The sequence below is a fragment of the Hippocampus guttulatus genome, chromosome 11 (genome assembly GCF_054856545.1).
Source record: "Hippocampus guttulatus isolate MCC_2025c chromosome 11, RoL_Hgut_1.0, whole genome shotgun sequence".
NCBI classification, from domain to species: Eukaryota; Metazoa; Chordata; class Actinopteri; order Syngnathiformes; family Syngnathidae; genus Hippocampus; species Hippocampus guttulatus.
In genome coordinates this window covers 20,735,891-20,747,013 of record NC_141271.1, presented here as the reverse complement: position 1 = coordinate 20,747,013, position 11,123 = coordinate 20,735,891, and the positions used below count along the sequence as shown (strand labels likewise).

The window sequence follows — 11,123 nt, the reverse complement described above, 5'->3', positions numbered from 1 at the left end:
GGACTCAAATCATCTTTCACGACCGAAATGCAACCGTGGGGGGAGGACACACGCGGAGGCCGTAAATGTTGCCGCATTTGCCGGCGACCGGCTCGTCTGCGCATCGAAGCTTTTATTCTGTTGTAAGATCATTTCATACTTCTGCCCGTCACTACACGTCACCGCCATAGCGAGCTGAATGAAGACGATTTGGAGCAAAGCAATGCTTATTTGGGGGGGGCACTTGAAAAGGAAAACTGGGTCTTACAACTATCAACGGGATTTTGGCCTTTATTCGTGGCTAAGCATCATTTTAGGTGACCGGCAGCGTTAGGTTACAACAACGGCCTTTCAAAAGGCTAAAAATGTCCATTCCCCAACCACCAGACCAAAATGTTTTTTCTTTTTTTCTTTTTTTTTTTGCCGGGCGCGCCAGTGAAACACACCATCGCCCCCCCCCCCCCCCCCCCCACGCAACGCAGCCCGTCGATGACCTTCCAAAGGGCAATATAAATCGGGCCCGTTGATAAGATGGCCATTTGTGACCAGCGGCGGCGAGCGTAACCATCAAAATCGATTGTGCATGAATACAGTATTTAAAATACAGATTTGGGGGGGGGGGAGAACTTCCGCCACCGATCCAGAACCGGACGCCTCACAACCAACGGTTGAGTACGTGACACCACGCGCTGTGCGACGCGTCGAGACAATTCAAAACCGGCGAGACCAGTTGGCACCTTTGTTGAGTCGAGGTACCAATTTTACATTTGAAAAATGTCACGCGTAGCCAGGCAAACAAATATAAAGGTTGAGTTGAGTTTATTTCTTCCGTAGCGTCATATACAAATGAAGGTGCCCGACTCCCATGCGTTTATGAAAACAACAACAACACAAACATACAGTGGGCAGACATTCCCAAATGTCTCCACAAAAGGAGCCCTGCTATGTCGCAACCGGGCCCGTAACTCAAACGGAGCCAAACAAAGTGGCGGACACGCAAAGAGAGAACAAAAAAAAGCAAAAACTGAAGAATACGGAAATAGCTGCCCACTCAGTGACAAATGTCCTGAACTTGGTGTGAAACGCGGGCTCGTTGAATGCGGCGCAAAGCTGCGCGCGGGCAGTCGTGGCTCGCCGCGTGGGACGAACGGCAACGGATGCAAAGCAGTCGATTGTTCTGCCTGCCACTCTAAAGTGCTGGCATAGATCAAGAGAGAGAATTCCGACGGCTACGACGTATTCCCAAAAAATAATCAGAAGACACAGTCGGCAATAATAAGGATCGCCACTTTTAACGGCAGACTGCGCACCGATTGGCAAAAAAAAAAAAGCGAATAATAAGAATAGATATGTGGATTTCCCTTCGAGCAATTCCAGCCTTGTGAAAGCGACGAGACATTTCATTTTATGATGCGCTCGTATGTTTTGTTTTTTTTTTAAACACAGCCCGAGTCGTTTTTATTTGTGCTTCTCGGATATTTGATCGCTTCACCATTTCAATGCAAATGTTCAACATGACTGAGAATTGAAACTTAAGCGCACTTTTAAAAGGAGGTACAGTCATCCCTCGTTGATCGCGGTTAATGGCGACCGAAATCACCCGCGATAAACGAAAATCCGCAAAGTAGCAAAGCCCCCCTCCCGTATATGTACACGTCTATAAGTATAAAAAAATATTTATAAGGCCAAATTTAATGCTATACATGCATGTACAAGTACATTTTGTAGTAATGAACACGACTTAATGCTATATACTAATCGATTTAAACATGTATAAATTAGGTTAGGTTAGTGTATGAATAACAAAATCCAGTGGGTGTATATGTTGCTCTAGGTGGCTCGCTGTTGTTTTGTTGACTTTCGCTGCCTCTCGCGGCCGTTTGCGGATTTTAATTATTTTTTTATTTATTTATTTATTTATGAATATGTTTGGGGGAAAATCCGCAATGCACCGAGGCCGCGATAAACGAACCGCAAAAAAAGCGAGGGATCGCTGCACTTTCAATACTTGGCTCGAACATCGTCACTGTATCACTGCCATTATTTATAGATAGATATTTAAACGATGCTATCATTTACAGTTTCTAGGAAAATATTTCATTTAGACTTGGTTATCGTATCAGGCCTGATAGCTGCACGCAGCGACCAAACACGTTCACTATCCCCGATTCTCCCGTCCTCAAGTATTTTCAGATTGAAGTGAAACCACCAACTTGATGTTGCTCAGATGAAGTCGGATAGATCAGAAAGCTCCGGCAGAGGCCAAAAGTCTTCCTGCGGGAAAACACACCCACGCACGGTCAAATGATTAGTGTCACCGTGCTTAGTTACAATATTAGTGGAGGGGGGGGGGGGTGAGAGATGCAGTGAATGGAAACCCACAGGGATGCTGGGCATCGAGGGGAACGCGTTGGCCGTGGGCTGGACTTGTGGTGGCGAAGGAGGCGGCGTTGGCATACTGGGAAGGCGAAACAAAAACAAACAAAAAAAAAAATCTCAAAGCAATTCAGCACAGTTTGGAACCTTAAAGGCCCATCATTGCAAGCATGCGTCCATTCACGCAAGTACGAGCCTGAGGTGACACTTACTCGGCCACATTGATGGGTCTTCGTGGCAAATAACCCCACCCCCTGGGAAGCGTCTGCTTATCTGCACAGAGAGAAGACATTGGCGTCCATTCCGTGTACAACAGCCGCAAAAAGTGGCCCGCGGTGGTCGATACGTTCCCAAGGACGCCCATTTGGGTGCCTTTCTATGTGACTCTGTGACACCACCGCAACGTTACGTAGAAAACAAACAAGCAAAAAAAGGCCAAATCGAACCCCCAAGCCCAAAAGGCCAAACTTTGCTCGAGTCTAGTTTTCGAAATGAGCAAGAAACGAGGTTAGCGAAGAGCGCGCATACCAGAGCTGGTGTAGTAGCGTCCGAAAGCCACGTCTTTGTCCACGTCCGGGTACAGATAGAGCAGAGGATTCCTGGTGACGTTGCCGTGAACTCTGGGATTGAAGTCGTAAAGCACGTCGGGCATCGGGGTTTTCTCCAGCTCCGTCTTGGTGTAGGGCTCAATCGAGTGCACTTGAGTCTCTGAAGACGGGAGGCGGCCCGGGGGGGGGGGGTCAGCTTCACCTTCCGCCACTTAGGCTAACGAGCTAGCTTATTTGCTGTGCGCGCATTGACCTATCCTTTGGCGTTTGTGTTTTTCCAAAGCCCCGTCGGCTAAGCGGGAAAGGAGCAACTTGACGTCGAGGAGGTCGGGTGACATAACGTGAAAAAGATGACATACACACAAACATGCGTGCGGAATAAAAATTTTTAAAAATCCATATCGGTCGGGCCAAATAATGTCTTGTCGTTCATCTAGCTAAACCAGCGACGCACAGTGGCGGGCGGATCAATTGAATGTGCTTCCACGAGATGGCAGAAGTTCTAACGAGACGTCTCGCCTGCGGGGTTTTTTTTTTTCTTCCCGCGAGAGCAAACGACGACGTTACCTCCGTTATGGTGTTCCACCCAGCTGAAGGAGATGGCGCCATCTCGGTTGGTCTCGCTGAAGCGCAGCAAGAAGGTGCCCGTCTTTTTTTCCCACAGCAGCTTCTTGATTTGCTCTCGGCTGACGAAGCCCATGATGAGCCTAAAGCAAAAGGCCCGCAATGAGAAGCCCGTTCGGACAGAAGGATCCGCGTTGACGGTCGCCAACGCATCTACCCGTCGCGCCAGAGATCCGCCAGGTGCTTTTTGATGAGATCCAGGATTCCGTAGAGCCAAAGCCACACGTTGACGTTTTTCTGACAACCTCCCTTGGAGAACGAGTTCCAGTGTACAAAACCGTCGGGATGCTCTGCGGGGGGGGGGGGGGGGGAATCAGCGACACGGCATTCCTTTCAGACAAACGAAGGCCTTCATCGGAATGGCTTTACGATTGCAGATGGATCTGGCGCCGTCTACGTCGGCGCGAGCGGCGTGACTCTTACCGACAAATTTCTCTCTGAGCATGGAGAGTTGGTTGTCGTCAAGTCGCCGTTTTCCGACGGACAAAAATTGCCAGTTCAGAAGCTGGGAAAGCTTCGGCCAGGGCAGCCGCGGCGGGTCGGAAAAGAGCGACAGGTTCTGGGGGGAGAAAATACAAACTTCATGACTTGTCATTTTCGACCGCGGGTGTCAAACTCAAGGCCCGGGGGCCAGAGTCGGCCCGCCACACCATTTTATGTGGCCCGCTAAAGCAAATCGTTGGCGTCAACCTCCATGATGCGCGCTAAAATCTGTTACATTGTCATGTATAATAAATAAGGAGATTTTGCAATAATTTTTCTTCCCCCGTTTACACACACTAGAACAATAATTGAAAAAAATAAACAAATAGTCGACTGATTTCAAAACTAGTAAGCCATCATGTTTTTTGTGGACGAGTAATAATACGATGCGACGATGAAACCTTGATTCGGTTTCTGTCGTCACGGCCCTCCGAGGGAAGACGTAACCCCAAAGTGGCCCGTGACAAAAATGAGTTTGACACCCTCGTTTTGGACCCAAAGCGCAAACTGGGCTAATTCAGTCCAGCTGCTCCATCGACGCAGGTTGGCGCCCCCTGAACGCTTTTATCGCTTCCGCCGATTCCAAATGAGTAGAATCCCCATAAAGACAGCAGACCGGGACGATTCGCCCTTTTCCGTCTGGCTGACTCCAGTTAGCGGACGCGCGTCGATCGCGCTCAAGAGTCTCCGAAGGCGAGAGCCTTGCAGCAATTACCGTCGGTTCGCCGGTGGACACGTTGTACCACATGACGGAAGCCCAGGCGCTGGGAAGCTGGCCCGTCGCCGATATGACCACGACCGGGAGAGTGCTGGCCTGGCGAGGGGAAGACCAAAGGAAGCCTCACTTATTTTCTTTTTCCCGACCCCCCCCCCACCCCCCCGCCCCTCAACTTCAGTCACGCGTCCTCTGCGGCAAACGGAAGCGCCATCTGCGACTCACCTGGATGTGACAGTCCAGTCCGGCGTGCTGGAAACGGGTGACAAAAGCGATGACGTGCAGTTCTTCCGTGACGGTCGAAGCGCTCTGGCCAGGGAGAAAAATTCCGAGCGTGAAGGATCGCGTCGATCAAAAGAAAAGGCGCAGGAAAAGGCTGAAGAAGGCATTCCTCCGAATTCGGCAGGAAGTCCGCCATTTTGACTGTGGGCGACATGCGGGCGTACGCCCTTGGACTGGTCGCCAATGGAAGTAGGGCCCGTTCAGAAATGACAAATCGGCCTTACCTCGTCTGATTTTCGCGCTCTCTTTTTGCTTTCCTGGAGTACCTGGGAGGAGGGGGGGGGGGGGGGAGTATCCGAGGGTTAGATACTCTTCATGCGTTTTCTACAAAACGGGCTCAGCTTCAACTTTCTTACCAAGTCGGTAAATTCGGCAACCAAGCAAGCGCCAGTTACGTTGACGTCGAGCACCTTGCTCGGCTCCTTGGTGAAATCAAAGTGACGCAAGCTGCGCAAGACGCGGGACTCCATCAAAGGCGAAGAGCATTTTGAAGCCCGGCCGGCCGCTTGCGCCGTTTACTCACCCGTTGCTTTTAGTTTTCTCAGCGACATCCCTGATTGTCAGAGAGAAGAAAAAAAAATAAAATAAAGACCGGTTCTGATCCGGCCGGGATCGAAAGCGTGCCCTGCCTTTCGACTTACTTGTCAAATACAGCTTTGACTTTCAGCAGGCATCGGAATTCTTCAAGATTTACCAGGAACCTGAAAAGCAAACGGGAGGATGGAAGCTTTCGCAGCAGTCGCGCTGACATGCCATCAAGTCTCAAGTTACTGAAGCTCCGTTTCGGAAAAAGGCCGCACCGACGCAAATGCCACCCGACGCCCGTCTATGAGCGGTCCTCACTTTCCGACCTTACGAGATCTCAAAGGGCGCCTTCTCACCTCAGTCCCACGGTGAAGTTGGCCTTGGTCTTCAGCACCAGGGGTTGCTGTATGCTGGGCATACTCGCCATGACGGGTTGCTTTTCCACCACCAAGGCACTGAAAAACGAGGCGCTTTGCAATCAGGGCTACGCTGGAAATGCAAACGACGCGCGTCGACGACACAGCAAGAGTTGCCGCGGCGCGTCCTACTTGGTAAGAAGTTTAGTCATCAGAGACTGCGCGAAGGTATTTATTTCCGCAAGAGGGCCGCCGGCGCCGTGATAGAGCTCGTTGGGGTCCGAAAGCCGAGTCAGGCGCTGCTCGACTTGTCGGAGCACCTCGGCCAGACTTGTGAAGCTGCGACACACAAAAAGAGCAGAAATTCATATGCTGGCATCGCGCCGATCAACAGAATACCGCGAAGGTGGAGAATTACACAACAATTTCGACAGCTGTCCACTTTGCGTGTTTGAATCCTGCTAATTTGACTCCCCCCTCGCAAATGGATCTTGATGGTCGATCTCCACGCGGTTATTCATTCGCTTGGACGCTTCCAAGTGTTTGCCGAGAGCGCCGGCAGCTGACCTCCGGACGGGGAGGCTACAAGGACCTTCAGAAGTGGAGGACTATTTCCTAACCAGTTCTGCAGATGGTCCAAGCGGGTGTCGACGGGACTTCCGAGGCAGGCCAGCTGCTGCCTCCGCTTCCAGTCAGGCAACTCCACAGTCGTCAGCGTTTCCAGCACATCCGAAGCCGCTTTTGAGACGTTCCAGATCTGCCGGAGTACTATCTGCAAAAAAAACAACAACAAGGCTTCATATTAACTACTCAGCCCAATTCAATGTCAGGTTTGGCTCGTGTTGGAAAATTACAGTTTAATCGGGTGCCCCCCGCCCGCCCTCCACCCACCCTTTTTTTTTTAATGAATGTTCTCTGTGCATGTTTCGGTCTTTCGCCTCCCTTTCGCTCCACTGCTGGCTGTCTTGACAACCAAAAGCCGTCCTGAGTATCGGCTCCCGCAAAAGTCGGAGAGCAGGTTGTCTGCACGGCACTAGCTGAGCAGTAGAGGGCGCCAGTTACGGTGTTTGAGACTACAAAAATTTTTTAATCAAATCTCACTGTGCCCCGCCATTCAGAAAAGCACCTGTTGGGCAAGAAATAAATCCAAAAAAAAAAAGAATTGAGGGCAAATTCGGAATCATTGCCAAAAAATAAAAAAATCTAGAAAAGTTTTTTGCATCTCTGATTTCACAAAATGAGTAAAAATGTATCGACCAGTGGAGCGATGACGGACCTACTGCCATCTAGTGGTAGAGCATTCAATTTGCGCCGCCTCTCATTTTGTGTCACCGGCATAGATGGGTGTCAAAGCATACATGATTCGGGGTGAAGAAAGAATCGCGTTTTGACCGCTGCACAAGTGAGCAATCGTCGGGACGGTGTATCGGCATCACCTGCTTTGTCTGCTCGAAGAAGTTGGCCTGGTGCTCGACGTCCTGAGCCGCTAAAAGCAGAAATAAAAACGGACGGCGTCACTCACGCTAAAATCTCCTGGCGGGCCGTTTTCCAAAAAATAGCGTACCTTGTATCGAACTGAAGTTTTCATGCAGCATTTCCAGTGACTCGATCGCAATGCTGAGCTCCTGCGTTTGGGTTCAATTGGCGGACGTTAGCGACGGCAGAGAGACCCTTTCGAGGGCTCATGTCAACTACCAACCTCAGACATCTTCTTCAGCTCACCAATTCGGGATTCCACTTGTCTCTGGATGAATAATGGTGCCTTTTAGTTGCCGTGTACGCCTACATCCATATGTTTTTAGTTATCATACATTCATTTGTGTTCAGGCGTTTGATTCCCACATATTCTTATTTTAATGATGATTGTTTTTGCCAGCTATGTGCAAAGAAAGAATCACTTCCCCCATAGCAAGATCGAAACGGCCGAGAAAGAGGAGTAAGGTCGACACAGACTTGTCCAAAATGCCGATTGATGACCTCTATACGACCTCAGCACTCGAGATGGTCTCACAGACACTCTGTAACCTTTGACCTTTGTGGAAGGCAGACATTTACCTGCTCAAGTTGCTTTCGCGTGTACCCAGATTATTCGACACATAACGCATCTTGCCTGTCAACAAAATAGTCTCTGGAGTGTCCGCGAACCGGTCAAGTGTGAGACCAAAACAACAAAGTAAATCCGGTCCGAGTCGCTCATTCGCCAAAGCTCGTCTGCGGGCGAGCCCCGACGATTGATATGTCGCAGTTACTTGAATTAAATACTTGTCGAATAATATCGTTCTTTTCACCTGTTGCAAGATTTTCTTCTCCTCCTCCAGGCACTCACATAGGATAGCAGCGAGGCTCTTTGGGTCATTTCCAAAATGATTCTAGGTGAAAAGTAAAATGATCTGGTGATAGGAATTTTGCGCGCGCTAAAAATAAATAAATAAAAACACGGTCAAAGCAGCAACGCGGCAATGTAAAGTCTGGCCTACCAGCAGGTATTGTTTGATTCCTGGCAGATCTGGGCCCTGCAAAATGTTGTTATCTTTGACGCGACGGCCCCACTCTTCTTCCAAGGAATTCAGCAGAGAGTTGAAAGACGTCTTCGCTTTGAGGTCATCGACAGATGCCGAATGCCTGACGGCGACACAACAAAGGCGTGAAGCCAGACAGACTCCAAATATACGGCACAGCAGAGGACATTTTCGACATCAAAACATGCAAATTTAAGACTTCTTTTTAGAACCAAATCTCGTATTCAACCGATTATACCGTTGATTGATTGAGTCATCAGCTAGAACGATATACCGAAATATCCGGACAATAGCACGCGCCTGTTTATGAGCCGCACCCACTACATTTTCAAAGGGGAAAAACAGGAGCCGCAGGCGCCCACGTTGCAACGTGAGGTATTTACAAAGGAAGACGGTGGACAGAAAGAGCTTTCGAATTTTAGTAACGTACCGCAGAGTTGAAAGCGTGTGACAAAAGCTGCTGGTTATAGTCCGGAAATTACGGTACGCAATCATAAAAGTACAGGTACACGTGATGCGCAGGTATTGTTGTTTTTCATATCAAAACCTGTGTATGTATTTCGATTTTCCTGGGAAAATGGAAGGACCCTTTGCCTTGACCCGCACGCATGCTAAATTTGAATGCATTTAAATCCAAGAGAACTTTTAGGGTTACAAAATACTGACCTAGCCCTCCCCGAGAACCCGTCATGCAATTTCAGTTGGTCTGGGCCTTTTTTTTTTTCCCCTTCTCACTTTTAACGGTCGACTTTCTGTAGCCGGCGCACCTCGGCTACTTGTTGCTTTGGTCATTCAATGTGACTGTGGAACTTACCAGTCCTGGTTCTCGATCCAGACGCTCAGATAGTGGCGGATTTCTCTGGGGAATTTCCTTTCGTACAGCTGAATCACCTGCGCCTGGAGGGCTGCGTCCAGACTCAGCAGGGCCTGCCACTGCGCCATCTCGGGCACGGTCCACCTACAACCGCAAGCGTGTGGCTGATAAATCACGCGAATCCTCATCGGGGATCGATTATGAAAATGGCACTTGCTATAATCGCATGGATACAAATGGTAGGCTTTATGGAGTGCTTGCCCACCCAGCAATCAATGAAATGTGTGTGTGTGTGTGTGTGTGAGAAGATACAGCTGCCTTTAAGAGGCGGGCCCGGTAGTCTGGCACAGATCTGTGACTTTGTGAGTGCGTGACCGACAACAGCTCCTGTGTGAGAGTGCTCATTGTGTGTTTTCAAGTTTTATGTTCTGCCAACACTCAATAAAGGTCTGGAAGGTGCATCACAACGGGGGCTCTCCTTTCCCACATGCAAGGGCATTACAAGAAGTACACTGGATCCGACTACTATAAGCCGCAGATTTTTGTAATAAATGGGGATATCCATGACAGACGGACTTCTCCATTCGGATGTCTATCGATGTGTACAGTATACGGACCCCTGGTGTCCAAGGCACGCACACCAGGAGCGCCACAAAGAATTAAAGCATGAAAATATAATCATCATCATCACTCCCCACTTAAAACTAGGTTATCAATGTGTTTTTAAAGTGCAATCGTGTAGAGAGCGCTATTTTCCATATTATTAAAAAAAAAAGGCTGCAAAAGAAACCTCCGCTGGTCAGCTCGACGCATTCCAAAGGAGGTCTTACAGTCTCAAGGTGTGTGAAAAACACAAATAAAATGAAAACGCATGTCATTTGCGGAGATTCAAATTCAGCTATCGTGCTATATTTTGGCCCGGTAGATCTTTCCATTGTCACGTTACAATGATTTACTGTACTGTGATAAGAGTTGCGGTGAGGGGGCAAAAATAAAGACTTGTCACAGCGTGACTAATTGGAACTCGAGCAACAAGCGGCTGAGTTAGCATTAGCTAGTCAGAGTAGCAACAGCGGGCTCACGAGAAACAACGCGGGCAATAACCGCCGCAATCGCAACCTGTCTCTGTGGGTGGATAAACCAACAGAAATGGACAAGGGGGCACCACCTACCGTGGTCGCGGAGCTTGTCGGAGAGCCACGGAGCAGCGTGCGCGCCGCGTATTCCAAAGTCACAGAATGAGGAAGCCGGGGGGCGGTTTCGCAGCGGGAGTTGCCAAACAGCATGACCACGTGAATTCGACGAAAATATGACCCACCTCCACCCACCCGGTTCACACCGCCGCGGGACTCGCCGACTTGCGTGTGTGAGCCTGCCGCTCTTGCCTTAAGACGAAGTCGTCACTTCCGCATGCGAAAACGTCATGTTGGCTCCTGTCGCAAGTGCTCCGATTTCCTTGTGGAGGCATCAGGTCAATATATTGAAAATGACAAAATGTCCATTTAAACACACTTCATCCAAGCCTCCGTTTTCTCTTGCTCTTGTCCGCTTTCGAGTCACAAGTGAGTTGGCGTCTATCGCATCTGCCTCGGGTGGGATGCGAGGGAAATCCTCCTCCACTGGTACACAGAGATGCCCCCCCCCCCCCCCCCCACTGAATTTCTTGAAACAGCAGTGCTTCGGCGTCATCCGGTGTCCAGGAAGTTTCTGAAAGTGAGTTGAAGAGTTTCAGTCAGACTATCATATGGCTTTTCCAGGCAAGTGCAACACTTTTGATTGAGTTGCCAATTACTTAGCGACAATTAACTTCTGAAACGCTAGCTCATAGGTGGTTGTGTTTTTTTCTTTGGGTGGTGTTGTGTCCATTTGCCACGTGCACACAGTGTAGTGTATGATTTGCTC

General features: G+C 49.4%; 1 protein-coding gene across 1 annotated transcript; it reads right to left on the bottom strand.

The window, feature by feature from the left end:
- Positions 1 to 781: 781 nt before the first annotated feature.
- On the bottom strand, positions 782 to 10,847 carry LOC147198609 (signal transducer and activator of transcription 1-like). Its single transcript, XM_086123104.1, has 23 exons — positions 10,394 to 10,847; positions 9,222 to 9,365; positions 8,366 to 8,510; positions 8,177 to 8,257; positions 7,588 to 7,632; positions 7,453 to 7,513; positions 7,325 to 7,374; positions 6,509 to 6,660; positions 6,081 to 6,227; positions 5,889 to 5,987; positions 5,649 to 5,708; positions 5,531 to 5,560; positions 5,364 to 5,454; positions 5,232 to 5,273; positions 4,951 to 5,034; positions 4,726 to 4,824; positions 3,951 to 4,086; positions 3,685 to 3,817; positions 3,471 to 3,610; positions 2,884 to 3,063; positions 2,568 to 2,628; positions 2,362 to 2,437; positions 782 to 2,253 (listed from the first exon to the last, which is right to left on the bottom strand). The coding sequence occupies exons 2-23, from the start codon at positions 9,347 to 9,349 to the stop codon at positions 2,203 to 2,205; spliced, it is 2,091 nt and encodes a 696-aa protein (XP_085979230.1). The 5' UTR covers positions 9,350 to 9,365; positions 10,394 to 10,847; the 3' UTR covers positions 782 to 2,202.
- Positions 10,848 to 11,123: the final 276 nt, after the last annotated feature.